The sequence below is a fragment of the Monodon monoceros genome, unplaced genomic scaffold (genome assembly GCF_005190385.1).
Source record: "Monodon monoceros isolate NGI ecotype Baffin Bay Population unplaced genomic scaffold, NGI_Narwhal_1 Super_Scaffold_5, whole genome shotgun sequence".
Taxonomy (NCBI): domain Eukaryota; kingdom Metazoa; phylum Chordata; class Mammalia; order Artiodactyla; family Monodontidae; genus Monodon; species Monodon monoceros.
The window spans coordinates 99,431,750-99,451,449 of NW_021703782.1; the positions used below are offsets into that span (position 1 = coordinate 99,431,750).

At 48.1% G+C, this 19,700-nt stretch overlaps 1 protein-coding gene across 5 annotated transcripts in view; it reads right to left on the reverse strand.

Moving 5' to 3' along the window:
- Positions 1-19,700, reverse strand: part of CDK5RAP2 (CDK5 regulatory subunit associated protein 2) — a 184,586-nt gene that overhangs the window by 132,628 nt on the left and 32,258 nt on the right. For 4 of the 5 annotated variants that reach the window (XM_029203584.1, XM_029203581.1, XM_029203583.1 and 1 more), the window contains 6 exons: positions 16,151-16,227; positions 9,848-9,971; positions 7,165-7,319; positions 2,624-2,786; positions 1,113-1,166; positions 150-269 (listed from right to left, as the gene is read on the reverse strand). In XM_029203584.1, the coding sequence (XP_029059417.1) occupies positions 150-269; positions 1,113-1,166; positions 2,624-2,786; positions 7,165-7,319; positions 9,848-9,971; positions 16,151-16,227 (693 nt within the window). Of the gene's footprint in view, positions 1-149; positions 270-381; positions 1,083-1,112; positions 1,167-2,623; positions 2,787-7,164; positions 7,320-9,847; positions 9,972-16,150; positions 16,228-19,700 lie in introns of those variants that run through there. The other variant, XM_029203585.1, reaches the window with a different exon arrangement.

Consider the following 19,700-nt stretch of genomic DNA (forward strand, 5'->3'; position numbering starts at 1 on the left):
AATTGACTACAGGACCCTTTCCCCACTTTCTATACTCATCTCAGCTCTCTTATAAACTTTTTACCTAAAGCTAAAAAAAATTCAGGGTAAGACAGGGCTGTCACAGAAGCTAATAAAGAAAAGTCTCAATTCAGGTGTATCAGACATACCTCTTTTTCCTTCGACTTTAGTGCCATGGTTAGACCCTGAATGGCTTTATCCCTCTTTAAACTATTTTTCTTTTCCATAGCAATTTCTCTTTCCTTCTCTCTCAGGTCCTTCTGAAGTGCCTAAATTAGATTAGAAAAAGATTCACTAAGTTGATGCATTTTAACCAAAATGCACTGTAAATATAACTTTAAGAGCACACGCAAACGCAGTTATTCTATCATTCCTGTCAACCTGTGATTAATGTTTCCAAGTAGAACTGAGAATCGTGGCATCAGCTCCAAGTTACTGCTTTACCACTCGCGGCAACAGGGCTGGGTGTAGGAAGGGGATCAGATCAGTTAAGACGATGACAGCTACTCCCGTGGAAAGGACTCCAATGCCTTCTGGAATCTGAATACAGTCACAGCAGAGCCTTTGAAACCATAGCAGGTTATTTGGGGGAAATGACAGATCATTAATTTCACTCCTTAATGCTACAAAAGCCAGCAGAGAATCTGGTTTGATGGAGACCGAATATATACATTTATAGTCTGAGTTCATTTCTAAAGATATTCACCGCTGCCTCCCTCCCGGGCTGTTGTGAGAATCAAATGAGATAATGGACGTGAAAACACTTTCTACGCTGGCAGGCGCTACACAAATGGCGGCCGCGGTGACTAGGGGACCCTGCAGCAGTGGCTCTGCGATTGGCCTGGCAGGTCTGGATCCTTGCTACGCCTCTTCCCACTCTGTGACCCTGGGGACGGAGCCTCACCTCTCTGAGCCCCATGTGTTACATCTGCAAAATGGGAACGCCTACTCCAGAGTTATCGCGAAGGCTAAGAAACCCTCCTCTCTGACACACCTAGAGCTTGACTCAACGAGTGACAGCTACTGTCACACAGGATTATCTATTGCACTCAGAAGAAAGCAAGAGGCAGGGATAAATCCTCAATACGTTTGTAAAAATTGTGTCAACATACCTGGATCCTCTCTTCAAAGTGATTTCTCTCCTTCTCCTCCTCCATTTGTGCAGCCTAAGAAAAGGCATTCATTGGTGCCCGGAAGGGATCCACAATCCAGCAGCTTCCCCAGAACGGTTAGAATGAGCACTGCATTTACTTTCTATTCCCCACCCCACTGCTGAGGAACTCATGAAAACAATCATCCACTCTTTCTGTCTCCCCAGAAATGCACATGAGTTAAGAAAATGTAAAGACAAGCAACCCGCACTGGCTGACCACCAGCCCCATGGAGCGTGAACCAAAGAGTTACGGGACGGCGCAAAAGCCACTGAAGCACAGCGCCCGCGGGGCGAGAAGGGCCGGAAGGAGGAGCAGACGTGGGCTAATCACAGCCAACAACTAGCCGGGGAGGCCGGAGGGTTCGCTGCTGTGGTCGGGACAAAGGAGACCCTGCTCCACAAAGCGACTGAGACAGTCCATGAGCGCTGAGACGTCCCCTGGCGTTTAGGGACCACACGCGGCAGCCACCCTGGGTCCAACCAGGACCGGAAGGCCGCTACCAGGCCTGCCTGCACCTCCAGGCCTGCCCACCCACTTCAAAACAGCTGGGCATGGAGGTGGCCTGGCAGGGGCGGGCAGGGGTCCAGGAGGGCTTTGGGGTCTCTACCAGCGACCCACCTCTTGGAGCCTGGGAAAATATCACGACGCCTCTGAGCGTGTTTCTCTACCCGACGAGGGGACCGTGATCTCTGCCTTGCAAGGTGCCAGGATTAATTGAGGTGCATGCTGACACCCTTCGGGCTGCCAGACCCAACACAAGTTATTTCCCTTCCCCGCTGCCTCTGAAGTTTCCAACCGAAGGTGGCCTCAAGTCTGCCTCTAACCACAGAGACAAACCAAACCCAGTGGGTGCAAATAAAGTCCCCGGGCATCGACAAATTAACCCATAGGAAAACAGAGGCGTGAAGGTGTGGACTATTTTGTTTCTTTGTTTCTTTTAAAGGTTTTGTTTGTTTTTTTTTTCTTTGGCTGCGTGGCTGCATAGGGTCTTAGTTGTGGCATGCAGACTTTTCGTTGTGGCGCACGGGCTTCTCTCTAGTTGTGGCGTGCGGGTTGTTCTCTTCTCAAGTTGTGGCACATAGGCTCCAGGGTGTGTGGGCTCTCTAGTTTGTGGCACATGGGCTCTCTAGTTGAGGCGCGCAAGCTCAGTAGTTGCGGGTTTATTTCCCTGACCAGGGATCAAACCCGCATCCCCTGCATTGGAAGGCGGATTCTTTACCACTGGACCACCAGGGAAGTCCCTGCACTGTTTTTTTTCAACCAACTCTACATGAACACGAGACTGGAAGGATAAAAGAAATGCCAGGGCCCCTGACAAAGGAGCTTTCTGGTAACTCCTCAGCAGACAACAGGGAGCTAATATTTTGAAGGCCACTGTGTGCGAGACCTGGGGACTGAATGTGCATCCATTTCCCACAGGGGGATCAGGTCTGCTAATTAAAGTCCCCCTCCATGTCCCATCACCTCACCTCGGTCCCTCTCTCCTCATCTCCCCTCAGAGCAGCAGAAAGTCCTCGGAGCTCTCCAGATGACACGTTTTCATCTGGAGATGCCATCCGAGATTTCTCCTCTTTCAGGCACTGAATTAAAGCTTCTTTGCTCTTCAAAGACAGCTTCAACTCCTCAATCAGTCTGAAAGAGAACAAAATTTAAATATTAATTCTAAGCTGTTCTCTTAGCTCAGTGTAGCAGGAGGAGGTAGGTAACAGGGCCAAACATCGTCAAAGTAGACGCGTCCAACGACCGAACATAAACGGAACCACATTTTGCAGGTGGGAGATTTGGGGCCAGAATTCGCCTCCAGCCCAGCCCTGGTCAATCCATCCTCTGAGCTGCCAGACTACGGTCTGATCAAGTCACACTCCCGCTCAAAGACTTTCATTGGCCCCCACCATCGACAGCAGTGGATTATGAATTTGGGGGGCGGGGGGTGGGGAGGGGCAAGAAATCTCTCCCTAAGGAATCTGTCAGTGAGACTCAACAAACATGACCAGTAAAGCAGAATGGTTCCAGTGAGCGTGAAAACCAGAAAGCGTCTCGCCAAGGCTTCCCAGGGCAAAGTCTAAAACAGACTGGCTTCCAAAATAAAGGCCAAACTCCTCAGCAGGGCGATCGCGGCCCTGTCTTTTAGGGCCTAGTAGATCAGAGGTGCTGCTGACGGCGTCCGTCGCGCCTCTCACAGGAAACGGACACCCTCTTCATTGGCTCTCAGAGCCTCCCTCCCAAGCCTGTCCAGGAGCTGGGCTGCCCTGCGCACACCACTCCCTCTACCCAGAATGCCCTTCACACCTCTGCTCCCGCCTCCACCTGATAAACACCCATTCATCCCGCCACCGCCAGTGAGGCGTTACATCCCCTCAAGACCCCAGAGGCCCTCCTCAGGAAGAGCTGAGCACACCCTTCTCCGGGCCACCGAATTACCCCTGACCACGGCCAAGTTATTTAAACTCTCTGAGCCTGCACTGCCTCGGCTACAAAGTGGCCGTAACTTGCTTATGTGGAATGGAGATAAGCTATTCAAAATGTTGCACAACTCCAGGCACATGGCAGACCTCAACAAATAACAGTGGCTAAATGGCTATAATTATTTTTTTAAAAAACACTGAGCAATTAGCATTTTGTCAAAGGACTCTCAGAAGAGTCTCTCCAGCTAAGCCTAGAAAGCAACTCAGTACGGTAGAAAGAGCAAAGGCTTGGAAGTCTGAAAGAGCTTCCCGAGCTCCCAAGGCAAAGGTGAGGAGTGAGCTAAAAGCAGTTAAAGCGCCTAGCAATGCGTATTTGAGTATCTGAAAATTTGTGTCCACCCAAAATTCCTATACTGAAATTCTAACCCCCAAAGGTGACAGGATTAGGAGGTGGGGCATTCGGGAGGAGATAAGATCTTGAGGGTGGAACTCGCATGAATGGCAGCACAGATGGAACTCCAGAAAGATCCCCCACCCCTTCCGCCAGGTGGGGACACAATAAGAAGTCTGCGACCTGTAAGAGGGCCCTCGCCCAACCATGCTGGCGCCCTGATCTCGGACTTTCGGCCTCCAGAACTGTAAGAAATAAGCTTCTATTGTTTGTAAGCTACCCAATCTGTGGTATTTTGTTATGGCGCCCCAAAAGGACTAAAATAATTGGGTACAGAGGGAACCGGGCAGCACCAGCGCGGTGCCCCGCAAAACTTGGAGGAGTAAGACTGCCCTCTAGGGGTTCAACTTTGAAATCATCACACAGTCAACTGGAGAGGTAAAAAGTCACCAAACTATACACTTAAAATGGATGTGTCGTGCTGCGCGCAACTTATACTTCGATAAAATTGATTTGCTTTAGTTACCTTAAAGCAAGTTCTAGATAGGCATGGAAATGAGCAGGGAAGGCCTGTGGGGACTGTAGCCAGCCTAGTGCACCAGCCCGCCTAAGAGAACAGCCTCAGTCCAGCAAGACCCTGGCCCAGTCCTGCCACGCCTTCCAGGTTTTCAAGAGAAGCTGGAAATCTAGACTTTCACGTGAAATTAGGTGTTTGTTTTTTTTTAACATCGGCAACGAATTCGATCTTTTCAAAGTACTGTTTGGGTCAAATAAAACATGTCTGTCGGCCATACTGACCTGCAGGGCTCCTCAAGGCTGACTGTCTTAGAGATACGGACTAGCTGTAAGGTCCAGTTGAAGGAAATCAAGGAGCTAAAGCATGTACCTTTGAAAAGGGCGGCGGGAGGCCAGGACACGGGCAGTGTCCGTCCTGGTGAGGGCCCTGCTCAGCGGCGGTGGTCAGTCGCGTGGCAGACCTGGATCCAGCTCACCAGGGTGTGACCAAGGGCCCCTGCTCCATCCAATTCACTCACACCTCTGACCTCAATTTAGCTTCCTGGGCAGGCCTGCCTTCAGGGAGGGAACACACTGATCCTAGGCCCAGAAGAGTTCCACCACAGAGGGCCACACCCAAGCGAGCGGGCAGAAACCCAGAGCTGGCTGCAGGGAGCGTGGCTGAGGCAACTCTATCCCTGAGAGACGGGTGCACTTGCAGGACTGACACGTCCCGTTTCGGTGCCTCCCCAGTCGGACCGGTAGGAGACCCCAGGAGCAGGCAGCCTCAGGGAGGCCCCGACCTGATCACCCACGTCCGTGGAGACCCCACTGCCCGGACCACAGTCAGTACTCAGGAAGCATTAACCCTTCCCCAAAAGGGCTCCGTCTGCCAAAACGATGGGCAACCAAGCTTCTACAGCGTATGCTAACAGGGACCGAGGCTGCTCTAAACTGTGCCACGTGTCCCACCTTTGAGGGTGCCTCACCCCAAGCCCAGAGCTCTCCTCTCCTAAGCTCTCCCTGCCCCACACCCAGGCAGAGCTGATCACTCCCTGGCTTTCGTCACAGCCCAGACCCGGAACTTACCTCCCGCACCAATTGTGACTTTCTGTTTTTAACGCGTGTCCCCTCCCCCACGTGGGAGCTCCGCATAAGGAAGGCAGTATTCACCTCTGCATTCCTGGCACCCAGCCTGGGGCTAGGCTCAGCAGCTGGGGAAGGAATGGACCTGCATCTCCTTTAATTCAGGCCTTACTCCATAGGCCCAGCATCTTCTGGACTCTCCTCTTGGATGCCTGCAATCCCTCAACCCAGTGTGTCCCAACTGAAAGCTCATCTTCCCACCTCCTCCACCCCAAAACATCTCCTCTTTCTCCCCTTTTCCCACAAACTCGGCAAACTGCCCTCCCATCCCACGGTTGCTCATGCTCAGGACCTGGGTCGGGGGGACCTCTGCGGCCTTTTCCCTCATCCACAGATCCAGCAGCCATCAAGCCCTTCAAGCCATCATGCCAATCCAACCTTCCCAGTATCTCTGCCTGCTCTACCACCAACCCGAGTTCTGTCACCTCTGTCCTCGTCACCATCACCTCTTATCTGAACTTCAGCATCATCCCCCCTCCCAATCCATCCTCCAGGGGGCAGCCAGAGGGATGGCTCTAAATTTAAATCTGATCCTGTCATTCCCCCCACCCCCATCCTTAGCTCTTCAGTGGCTCCTCACATGCCCTGAGGACAAAACCCAAACTCTACCAAAAGGCCCACAGGACCTGCCCCAGCTTCCCTCTCCCCAGCTCCTCCTATCGCCCCGCCCCCGTTCCAGACCAGGCTGTACTCTTCCAGTTCCTTGATCGCGCTTCAGAACAATTTCTGTGGACTTCCAAACTAGCTTGGCTCTGCAATGGACGGGCCAGAGGTTAGCCGGAAGTCTCACTTTTGTTTAGTTAACTCAACCTTCCACTTAGTAACCACCAAAGCAAGGCAAGAGTATCAAAATGCAAAAACGGTAAAGAATAAAACCTCCACCCTCTCCTGACCAGTTTTGATTCAAAGTTTGGTTGCAAGACATAAAGGGCATTTAAGATTGCCAAAAAGCCGTATGGCCCACCCACTTCTCTGGACCAAATGGCACACGTTTTATTTCTGGACCATTGAAGAGCTCTGTACGTGGTCTACATTGTTTTGGTCCCTCGCACTGTACTAATCTGGGCCCTCAGCCTGCATTAAAATATATGATGGAAAACAGGTCACAAAAAATTCACTAGTATTTTACTGTGGGGATGGAGTCACTTACTATTCCCTTTGGGAAAATCTACAAGAGAAATGTCTCTCTGACAATGACAAGTAAAACTGGGCTTCTCCTGAGTTACTAGCTTGTTTTGTCTTGTGAGCAATGTGAATCTTATGTCCACCAAAATTGTTTTTCCCTTTTTCCTTTGGCTACCAGGAAGCTTATAGCCAAAACCTGAATGCTAAATTTAGTATCTGAGTAGAACTTTTCAGCATGAACTTCTGTCTACTAATTCTATCTCTGTCCTCATATCACTACCCTATTCCTTTCCCTTTCACCCTGATTTTATCCCTAGTTTTCTCACTATGGGGAACAAGTAGAAAAAGAAGGGGAAAAGGGTAGGAAGGCAACAACTCTTTCCGTTTTTTTTGGATCATGCTGCCAGATAAATGGATGTCAGAGCATCACAGGGGTAAAGAGCCAGACCTGTCCTTCTCTTCCAGGACCAGAGCCATCTCCAGATCCCCCTCGTGCATCTTCTTCATCTCTGAAAGCTTGTTTTCCAAGCTTAACCGAAGAGCCTTCTCTGTTTCTGCTCCAGCAAAGGCCTTTTCCAGCTCTGCTTGGGCGACTTTCACATCCTAGAGTTAAATTAAACGCATTTGATGCAATTTTTCAATACAATTGGGAACACTTTGAAAGGAAATTGGATTAAAATATAAATATTTATGACTTTTTCTCCAGCACATTTCCCCTCTCTGAATTGTACTACACATGGGGAAAATCAGTAATAAATACATTCACCAGCCACTTTTCCCCTCTTGTATCCTGAAGAGTAATAGGCATTTCCAATGGAAAAGACTCTACAAGAACCGTATTTTCGGTTTTGAAAATCCCAATCAATATTTACAGTTTCAATGAGAACGAGGAGAAATGTGCCTCTCGATACCTAAACATACATAAATTCCTAGGAGTCACCATAATCTCCATACAAATTCTTCCCACACCCCACTGCCCCCTCACTATTTTTAAGATAATGACTACACAACTCTGAAGTGCATTTTCTGTATCTCCAAGGTGATTTAGGTGGTAAAAAACTCTTATGTTCTTCCTGAGAGCTCAGAGAAGCCAAAAAGGAAATTGCCTAAGTCACGCAGGCAGCGTCTGTGTTGGGGAAAAGGGCCTGGTGCTCAGGAAAGTGACCGAATAGTAGATGTGAGTCTCCAAGCCCTCATGCCGCTGCCTCTGACTGCATCACAAAGATGAAAGGCAAATCGAACTGGATTCAAAACCCAGCTCTCCCACCACTTATTTGCTGGGTGACCTTGAGTAGTCCCTTAACCTCTCTGAGCCCGTTTCCCGACCTATAAAACAGGGATAACCACCGTCTCAAAGAGTTGCTGGGAGACTGTCAAATGCCTGCTGCGTCACAGGAAGCTCAAAATACGCTGGCTTCCTCTTCCCTGCCCTTCCCTCCACGGTGCTTTGAGCAAGGAGCTTTACTTATACTATCTTTGATCCTCACTCAATCCTAGAAAGTTACATACTGACAGAGAGACTCGACCAGCCCAGAATGCAGGCTCTACAGCCAGACCACCTGGCATTTACTACCTGGGTGACCTTGCGCCGAGTGACTTGGCCACTCTGTGCCTGTGTCGTCATGTTTTTGGTTTTGTTCTTAAAAAGGGATAGTAAAAGCATTTACCTCCTACGCTTACTGAAGGGATAAACTAAGTCAGTGTATGGAAAGGCTGAGAAGGGTGCCTCAGACATGGGAAGCCCTCCATAAATCGTTAGTTCACTGCGGGTACTACAATTACTCTTGCAGGGCAGACACCACTGGCCTCATTTCACAGATGAAGCAGCAGAGGCTCAGAGAAGGCAAATGTCTTCTCCAAGGTGACAAGCTAGTGATAGAGCAGGGATTCAGCCCGGTACTGTCAGTCACGCTGCTACCCTAAAACCTGGGGAAGCACTTACTGGGAAAAATAAGATGACTGAACCAACAGATTAAGTCTCTTAAAAGTCTCAGAATTACATTTTAACTAAAGTTCAGAATTCGGGCTCAGAAGACCCTCCTTTTGGTTTCAGCTCTACTGCTTATGACCAAGACTAAGTTTCCCAGCTCTCTGAGCCGGTCTCATCTGTAGTTTGGACCTAGGAGCTACACACCCCCAGGGGGCCGATGTGAACGTGACAAATGGAAAAGACCACTATAAGATGTAAAATACAGTGCAAATGAATCTGCTCTTTGTATCTAGAAGTGCTTTGTGGTGTCATTTCTCCTCTTATCTGCCAGGAAGAATCAGGGTTTTGGGTAGAGAAACAACAGACTTCAAAGATCAAGAATTAAAAGGAACTGGTATCACTCGATGATGACGAGCTTAATATGGAGGAAAGCTTTTCAACATCTAGGAGATAAAAGTTGTTTGGCCAAGGAGCGTCCTGATTCCCACCACAGGCTGAGAATGGGGGGAAAGAAGAGCTACACACAGCGGCTCCCCGAGAGGAAGCAGGCAGCGGGCACAGGTGGGATGGAGGGATGGAGGCTGGGCTCTGGGGACAGGGGCTGCGTGGCCACGCATGGCCTATGAGTCAGGAAACCTGGCTCCAGGCTTAGCTGTGTTAGGCGGGTCGCCTCCCCTCTCCGGGCCTCAGGCCTCAGCTCCCTCTTCTGTAAAGTAAAGGAACTAAACTAGATAAAAAGAAGGGTGGTGTTGCAGTCAGGACACAGGCTGTAAAATCAGCTGTTGTAACTTAAATCCGGGACTAAACGTGGACTAGTTAGTATTTCTCTCTGTACTTCCGTGTCCTCATCTAGAGGATGGAGACAATAAAGGCCAGCGCGCAGGGTGTAAGGGTATAAATTCCATACGCGAAGTGCCTAGACCGGGGTTGGAGCGCAAGAGGTGCTCAGCAACGGGGGGCTCTTCTCCCTGCTGAAACCCTGACAGTTTATGACAAGAGGAACAAAATTCTGCCCACTCGGTTACGAACCCGCTGTAGGAAACACATTCTCCTCAGGGCTTTCAGACTTGCCTCTCTTTCTTTTTTGGCCGCACCACGCAGCATGCGGGATCTGGTTCCCCGACCAGGGATCAAACCCACACCCCCTGCAGTGGAAGCACAGAGTCTTAACCACTGGACGGCCAGGGAAGTCCGGACTTGCCTCTTCTAAAAGGAGTATTCTCTTGGTTAGGAGCTCTTCGACCTGCCGCACCTTCTTCTGAGCATCTTCCTTCACCCGCTGAATTTCAGAGCCACCCCCTGCGGTGAGGCTCTCAACTGCTTTGCTGCGAAAAGAGGCAAAGGCATAAAATGCACAAGAGTGACAGTCAGATGGTGATTCCAACCGCTCCAAAGAGACAAAGAATATTTGTTGGTCACTTCTCCCACAGACCTGTGCTGAGCTTTCTTTTTTTTAAATTAAGATTTGTAATTCAAAAGCACAGATAATGCAATATATAAATGTATCAAGTCAACCGTGCAGTATACCTTGAACTTACACAATGTTATATGCCAATTACATCTCAATTAAAACACATATATAGGGGCTTCCCTGGTGGCGCAGTGGTTAAGAATCCGCCTGCCAACGCAAGGGACACGGGTTCGAGCCCTGGTCCGGGAAGATCCCACGTGCCGCAGAGCAGCTAAGCCCATGCGCCACAACTACTGAACCTGCGCTCTAGAGCCCACGAGCCACAACTGCTGAGCCCGCGTGCCACAACTACTGAAGCCCGTGCGCCTAGAGGCTGTGCTCCGCAACAAGATGGAGCTACCGCAATGAGAAGCCCGCGCACCACAACGAAGACCCAATGCAGCCAAAAATAAATTAATTAAATTTTTTTAAAAAATAAGTAAATAAAACACATATATATGATATATACATATAGTTCGCATACTATCCAGTGATCTTCTTAGGGTCAACTCCTAGAAAGGGAATTACTAGGTTAAAGGATAAGCTCGTTTTTAAGACACTCGACAGCTATTGCCAAATTCCCCACCACGAAACTTCCGATAAAGTACACCTCCACCAGCGGCAGGAAAGGCAGAGCGCTGGTGTGACAAACCAGTGCGCAAGGAGCCGGAGACAACGAAAATAAACCTGCAGGTAAAGGTCTTCTGCCACTGGAGGGGGGAGCATCTCAAACACAGCACGACCACTCGGCAAGCACGAGCGGCAACTGAGGGCCTGAGGAGAGGAGGTTACCCGCCCTCCACCACCTCTAACATAAAAGGCAGACTTCACATCACCGGGCATCGTGGAACATTCTCTCTGCTTGACCAGCATGGTGGGGCTGGCCCACCACCAGACACAGCGCTACGACCACAGACGCCTTTCATTTTGGTTCTCGAAAAACAGCGCCGGATGTGAATTTGTGAGACACAGACTCAGAGGCAGGTCTCATCAGATTTCTAAAATGACTGCGGGTTTCCAGAAGGCAGAATGATGAAGGAGACGGCTCCACCTAAAGCTAGCTTTTCAGAAAAGCTGCAAAAGGATAAGTCTATTCACCACCAGCCTCCCATGCCCTACTTTAAGGGTATATAACATTTTTCCAACCAGGGGCCACGTGATCAGACACTCACATGCACAGGCCATGTGAATTTCTGACTGAGAACAATGCAAAGTCAAGAGGGCCATCCTTGCTGCCTCGAACATGAGTCGCCTGCAAATAAAGACTTTATTCATATCTTGTTTCCTTTCACCAATAAGCCTTCAGAAGGCCCCAGTGTCATGATATCATTTTAATGGAATTCAATGTGAACAATTGGAAAGAAAGAACAGGGGCTCTGAGGCTGAACAGATCTGCTTCCAAATTTTGACTCTATTATGTCCTCAGCATGACTCTGGGTAAATTACGTCTTACACCTCAGTTTCCTCATTTGAAAAATGAGATGATTACCTCTTAGAACTAATGTGCTAACACATGTGGTGGCCGTAGCGCAGTGCCCTTCCTCTCTGATCTGAGTGCTGCCTGCTGGCCTGTTGTCCCCGAGGCCACCGCAGCACTGGCCCCTGCTGCGCCGCTGTAAGAGGCCTCGTTCCACCGCCTCTGCTGGCATCTGAGCTGAGAATGGATCCTCTCTGGCCAGAACTAAGACCACCACGGTCACCTCCTGATCACTGCTATGAAACGTCCTGAGCCGCCACTCCCTCAGCTCATTTCCTGATCAGTACTGTCTGGAATTCACAATGATTCACAATCACTTCCACCACTCCTCAAGAGGCATTATACATGGCTGGAAGATTTCTGTACTAGAAGCTTTTCCCTCCTGAGCCTTGGACACAGGATTTTTCCAGTCCCAAATTTCCACTAACCACCAGAAATGTTTTAGCCCTTGGGCTTCATAGAGACTTCTCTAGAAAATGGCCCGCTCGACTGCCTCCCCCTCCCCCCGCCTATCAGCCCAGATCAAACATTTCTGTTTTGCAGTCTGAATCATATACATCGTCGAGGGGCTGACTACAATTTTTAACAAGTACTGGTATTATTCAGTTTGGCTGCACTTTAGTTATACCAATAAAATATATTCCCAATAACAAATGTTCCAACTTTTCATTTATCATCTTTGTATCTCTGTAGCAATAAAATTTATACTCAGCAGTATGGCGCAATTTTCCCCTACTGATGGAATTATTGTTTTTGTTTGTGTTTTAAAGCCACAGAGATAAAATTTACTCCCGACAATATGTCTGCTTTCGTTTTTAATGCCCCCTTACTGTAAGTGAGAAATACAAGAATAGAAAGCCGGCAAACTATATACTTACTCCAGAGCAAGGCATAGCGAGCTCAGACCAGGCCAGTCCCAGTTCTGTCACCAACCTGGGCAAGACTTCCTACTCCTCTGAGCCTCAGTTTTCTTTCCACTCAAATGGGAACACTGGCTGCCTCAAACAGCTGTTGTAAAATCAACTGCAATAAAGCATGTCAAGTGCCAGGCGCAGGGTTTGGGGCAAAGCAGGATCTCAGTAAACATTCGTTCTCTCCTTCTGCCCTTTCTCTCTTTACAGAATCTGGGGCAACAGATGAGATAGACAGCGAGGCCTAAGGAGAGGAAAGGTTTACAGAAACTGGTCTAATCCAGCTTTCCACCCAATACAAGACAGAACTGTCTATAAACACCACCCTCACTACCCTTTCTAACCCTCAACATTTCCTCTTGACTCTTTCCATTCTAATTATAGTTTTTTAGAAAAAGCAGGGGCTTTTCCTGTGACAGGTGCTGGGCATTTCGGGGTAAAGAAAGGCACCTTTAGCAGACGGGTGGTGGACAGGGCACCTAGCCCGTGGCAGGTAATTCTCACAAAGGCCCCATGAAGTAGGAACAGCTGAGAAGCCAAGACTCAGAAGCCAAAGACCCACCTACTGGCACAGCCAACCCAGAGCCCCTGCCCCTTCCACTGGCCCCATCTCCACTCAAGTAGAGGAACAGGCTCTTGGCCTCACAAGATGTACAGTCATGTTAGAGAAGTGAGAATCACATACAGGAAAATAAAGAACATGAAACCTAGTGCTAGGCTAAAAGTCAGGGACTTGGGTTCTAATCCCAGCTCTGATCTTTCTAAGTGATTTTGTCACGGTCCTTCCCATCTCCAGGCCTAAGTTCTCCCCGCTACAAAAGGTTTTCCTAGAAAGTTGCCTAGCTCCCAGGATAATGATGGAATGTATCAATAAATGGATGTGAAAGTGTTTTATAAACTGTAAAGTGTTACATACACATGGGATTGCCATTATATGCCAGAGCAGTCTGTACAGAGGTTGAGATGTGGACCACGGGCAGCCACGGGACTCAGCATGAGCCTTTATGGAGGGGAGGCGACAAGAAAGGCATCTGGGCCAGGAGGGGACGGGAAGCAGAAGAGACCTGCCAAGGCAAAGCTAGAGCAGCAGGGGCAGGACATTTTCAGTACCTGTGCACTACTGGGATAAAGTGTTGGTGGAGAGAAAGCTGGAGCAGTGAAGTCACTGGGACTTTCTTAAACAGAAACCCTGCCCTAGAAGGCATCCTTGACATCACCCTTCCCACCATTACCAAGCCCTGTGGACTTTGCTTCCCAACCATCTCCCCAGTCCCCCCATGCAGCTCATCACGAATCTCTTGCCTAAAGTACTGGCCCAGCCTCCTAACTTGACTCCCTGCTTCCACCCTGGCTCCCTCCACAAAACATTCCCCACTCAGCAACCAGAGTGACCTTTGAAAAATCAAAGCCCTGATTGTGTCAGCTGCTTAAAACCCATGACTGTTTTCCATCTGATCTCAGGATAAAGACCAAAATCTCTAGTGAGGACTCAAGACCCTGCAAGACAAGACTGAGCCCCCTAGACCTGTCGTATCTCCTGAGACCTGCACATTCCCTCCTCCTTCAACACCTTCTCCACCCTTTCCCCCTGGTCAAGGCCTACTTACCGCCAGATCCAATCTCATCTCAAATGCCACCTTCCCGGCCACACACCTACAGCTACGGACCTATTCCTGCTGCTCTAACTCTCCTAGCTTCCTCCCTTTCGCTCACAGCTCTTTTCCCAACTTGCATTTATATATCTATTACTCCAAGTATTCTATCCCGATCACTCCTTCCAGAATGTAAGCCCCATGTGTCTGTTTGGATCATGGCTCTATTTCCAGGAACCTAGGCCAGTGCCACACACGACAACTGCTTGATAAATATTTTCTGAATAAATTAATAAAGCTGGTCAGACCAAAAAGGGCCTTGAACACCAGTCTGGGCAGCTGGAAAATCTGTGCATACAAACACGGGCACCAGCCCCCAAACGCTCAGCTCGGTGCGTTGGTACTGAGGCGTGCGCGTGGCCTTTTTGAGTCTGGGTTTCCATGTGCACACGCCTGGCTAGAAACAAGTCCTGGCTGAGATCTGCAGCAGGCAGGGTGAACAGAGCAGGAAACAGACAGAATTCTGCTACTGACTTCTAGGCTTGGTAAAGTCAATTTGACTTCCTGCCCAGAGAACGATGTGCTTCCAAACAACAACAACAAAGGCAACCAACAAAAACAACGTGTTCAGGGAATTCCCTGGCAGTCCAGTGGTTAGAACTCGGCGCTTTCACTGCCTTGAGCCCGGGTTTGATGGGGAACAAAGATCACGCAAGCCCAGCAGCATGGCCAAAAAAAAAAAAAAAAAAAAAAGTGTCAATCTAGTTTGTTCATTCATTCATTCATTCATCACTCACTCACTCACTCAGAAAATACCACGTGTGCACAGTCAGCATAACTCAGAGAAGCCTGGGCCAGGGAACCTCTAGTCTACTCAGAGCCCACAGCAGTCCATGCCGGCTGCTGGCTGTGTGACAATAAAAGGAATTGTGTGGCCTGGCCCAGAGCAGCGCAGCTATGCCCTAGGCCAAAGGCCCTAGGCCCCTGGACAGCCGTATCCAGCAGGAGCTCTGCTGCTAGGACAGATGAAGCATTTCCACGTAAGCTTCCAGCCAGGTCCTTGGTGGGTCAACTCCGGGAAGTCTTACTCCTCTCTCACCAAGCGAAACGCAGCACACTTTGGTGCCTCACCCCGTGCCCACAAACGCCCTCTGTCACTGCACCTCCAGCATACCCCGTTCACAGGCTCACCCGTCTCCAATGAGCTCCTGAGGGAAGGGACATCTCTTCTCAAATCCTCAGCGTGTGGCACACTCACGTGAGAAATGTGTATGAATGAATGAATGACCAACTGAGTCACAGACTGTATCCTCTGAACTGTGCTTGTTGTTCAATAAATATTTAACTTAATTAACTGATTGATTGACTAAGGTAATAGTTTTCAAATTTTTTAAAGCAGTAGAACCCCTCTTATAAACTAAATATTACAAGAGACCCTAGTACATAAAACACATACAAGAACGAGTTCCTCTGGTTGAAGCCCCACCCTCTGCCCCCCTGCCTCACCCACCGCAGGAGTCCTTCAGGACCCCGAGGCCCCCCAGCCTTTCACAGCAATGAAGATGAGCTGCTGATGTAACTGACAACGGGGATGGATTTCACAGACACATGGCTAAGCAAAGAGGCCAGACACAAAAGGGCGGATGCACAGTGTACGATTCCTTTTCTATACAGTTCAAAACCAGGCAGAACTAAGCAATGCGGATGCTAGCGGTGAGCAGTGGTTATCTTTGAGGGAGAAGGGTAAGTTCTGGGAGCGCAAAGGAAGCGTCCGGGGGGGCTGGTGATGTTCTGGTTTCTGATCTGGAAGGTGGCCCACAGCTGTGCCTGCTTTGTGAAAATCATCATGCTGTATGTACACTTACGATCAGTTCATCTTCCTGTAAGTATGTTACATTTTAAAAGTTTGTTGAAAAATAATTAAATAAAAATGTAAATTTCCTCGCGGTCCTCAGAGCCCCGCTGGAGAAGAACTGGCTTAGAAACACAAGGTTCTCTTGTACCGACGCACCCAGCCTCCACCACCAGAACCCTGGGCGACCTGTGAGCTCGCGGCAGGGGGACAGGTACTCACGAGGCTTTGATGAGCAGCCGCTCTCTCTCCTGGAGCTCCAGCTTCAGACTCTCTACTTCCACCTTGAGCTCGATGTTCTTCCAGACAAGATTAGGAAAGAAAAGAAACAGTGTGAAGCACAGGACATCCGAATGCCTATAGTGGGAAACCTGCTTTCAGCACGGACTGGCTCCGTGATGCTCATAATAGACAGATATTAGATTCAAACCCTCATTAGCCTCAGGGAACAGGGAAAAGGGAATTACTGAACACTGGTGGGCTCCAAAGAAGGCCCTGGATTTCTCAAGGCTTGGAACAATTGTGTAAATTTTCCAAGCTTCTAAGAGCCAGAGCATTCAAACATTCAGGCATAAATGTCATACAAGTGAGGCTGATTTAAAAATTGTTTGCCCTCCACCAGGCAAATTTACAATCAATTCTGCAGCTTGCTTTTACCATTCCAAGGTAATTACTTCTGGTTGTTTGCAATCACGCATGTGGTGGTGTAGCAGTGGGAATGTGTTACAGCGTCAAAAAAATAAAACCTGTGGATGGATAAGCAGGAAGCCACATCACTGCCTGTCTCATTTCAATGTAAGATTTCAGGGTGCTCCCTTCCCAAAGAGCCATGACCACATAGGGCCAGCTGTCTATAGGGGACACCACAGTGTTCCCCAGCCGTCTTCCTCTTAAGTGACTGGAACAAAGGGAGACACACATGGTCCTGGGCTTGTAACTCACGTGAGAATCCAAAGACAGACTCTTTGGCACACGGGTCACAACATGAGGCAGCGGGGAGAGATCAGCTTCGCAAACCAGTCCACAGATGTACCCCCGGCGGAATATTAGGTGAATTCATGCAGTAAAGAGGAAGGTCTGAGTGCGCAGCCTGCAGGGGACTGCTGTAAGTCCAAGATTTCTCTAACCTTGCTCCTGCTTTATTTTAATATTTTATGCCAACTTTACATTTTATTCCATACTACATGTGTATTATTTTAAATAAAAATAACATTTCCGGTAAAATTTACAATCTCCGAGGACAGGTCTACCTCCGTTTTAGCCAAGGAGCCCTGGGGGGAAGAGCACCCCTGACTGAGAAGTCAGCCAGAATGGAAAGGCCACAGCCTTGGGACTAGACGGACCCGGCTTCAAATTCTGCCTCCACTCCTTCCCAGGAGGAAACCGTAGCAAGTCAGTGGATGCTCGTTTATTTACTCATTCCTTCACTTCACAGACATACACCAACCCCTGTGACAGGCCAAGCACAGGCTAAGCACCAAGGCCACCACAGTAGACGAGGCAGACGCAGGCCCTGCCTTCCTGCTCACATCCAATATGAAAGTGCAAGTGCAAGCCTGTAACTGTCCTTAGAAACACAAGCCCAGGAGGTCAGAGAGCAAGGTGTCTCCTTTCGGATCCCTCAGTGTCACACGAAAAACATAAGCCCACCTGACATGGTGGATTTGAGGATTGAATGAACTAACAAATGAGAAGAGGCTACGAGACAAGGCTCAGACTGTGTTATTTTTTTCACTGTCAAACAACAGGAACTAAAGAAGTCATCTCTGCAGCAGAACTTTTTCTAGAAGAAACTGATCTTGGCATAAAGGACACTGAGTGACAGTGCACAATGTCTTCAACTGTGGTTTTGTGAAAACTGCAGAAACACCCTTCAAAGAGAAGATTCCTGTTCCAGCTCTCTGAAGGGCAGAGAGCTTCTATGTAACAGCTGATATCATATGTTCTAAGTGCTTTGCTTTCTGATGAACCAACTGGCACCCCAGCCCAGCAAATTTAAAAGAATGGACTGCTAACATGTCCACTAGACTTTTTTCTGCAACCTCAATACTTCAAGCTATAAACTTATATACATGGCGACCGTAATGTCTAAACCAAAAATCAAGACACCTTATAAGCATAAAATGGAATATCACTATAAAAAAGAATGAAGAAGCTCTTAAACCACTATTAAGGAAAGATATTCAAGATATTGTTAAGGAAAAATGCGAGGTACAAAGCAGAACATGCTCGCATTTATGTAAAAAGGGGGTTTGTACACATATACGTACACACACAATGCTTGCTTGTGTACACATAAAACTTCTCTGCCTGAGGAATTAATGATATTGGTTAGATCCAGGGAATCTAGGAGACAAGGGCGGAAGAAAGTCTTTCCAGTGTATACCTTTTATGCTTTTTGATTTTGAACCATGTACGCCTATCCAAAAAATTAAAATTTAAATAAAAGTGCAATTAAATCAAGTCATCTAGCCAAACAGTGGAAAAGAAGAGCTGAAACTGTGTAGTAGAATGAGGTAGGCAGACCCGGGGCCAAAACCCATCTCACAGAGCAGCTATACAACATGGAGCAAGTTGCTGATCTTCCCTGAGCTTCAGCTGCCTCTCCGGCAAGGTGAGGACCACCTCCATCGTACAGGACTGTCTTAATTAAAACAAGCTGATGAACGCACACATGCCCAGGACAGGTGCCCGACCAGGAGTAGGCAGTTAACTTACTTTGATGTCCTAACACCCATATTCGTTCTGAGATACATGATAATCACACTTGCATACAAAATATTTTCGGTTACTGGGTTTTCTTTAAAATTCCGATTGCACCACCCCTTCCCTCCAGAGAAGGGGAGACCCTCACTGTCCTTCTCTCGTGTCTTGAGGGACAAGGAAGCTTTTCAATGGTTGAAAAGGCTCAGAAGTACAGTACAATCCCTCTTCAAGACAAGCCCATTTAAGTCCATCCGCTAAAACTCAAGGAGAGTTCTTTTTCCTCCTTCAAAAGATTCCACTGGTGCAAACTTTCGAATAGAAAAAATGGAAGAATTCTCAGGCCAAGGGCTAATCTCCTAGAGAAAGTCAAGAAACGGGCACTAAAATATTGTTTGTACTCATGTCTCTTCAAGAAAGCCAAGTTCTTTTTTCAACTTTCAGAACCAAGGTTTGTTTTCAGGCAGAGACCTCCAGGTCAAGACTTGAGATAGGAATAGACTCTTTCTTCTGACAGTGATAAGCAAGCACACCAGGAATACAGAAGAGTCAGATCACAGGAAAAATGACAAGCCTACCTTCGGGCCGCCCACGGAAGCCCCAAGAAGACAATGATGATCATTGTCAAGCGCTGACTTGGTGCTGAGGCTTTTCATCTGTCAACTCATTTTAATCCACACAAATAACCCCAAGACAGAGGGATTATCACTTAACTCTGGAAGTAAGCCCAGAGAGCTGAAGTGACTTGCCTATAGTTACACAAGTTAGTCAGTAACAATAGGATTCAATTCCAAAGACATTCTACCATTTCACTGTCTTTGTCTAAATTATAAATAATGAGAAAAAGGCAATTGAGATATGGTAAATCAGAATTCCCACTTTAAGAAGAGAGAAGGACTCCCTTAAAATTAATCTTGTATCGCCTTTTGCTTAATATTAAGGTCATCCTATTATCTCTTCATTCTTGCTGTAATCAATTCAAATGAAGTGAAAGCAGTGCTCTCTACTCATGCCAACTCTGAGAACAAATATTAATCAAACTTCTGCTTGGAATGACTGTTAGAAAAGA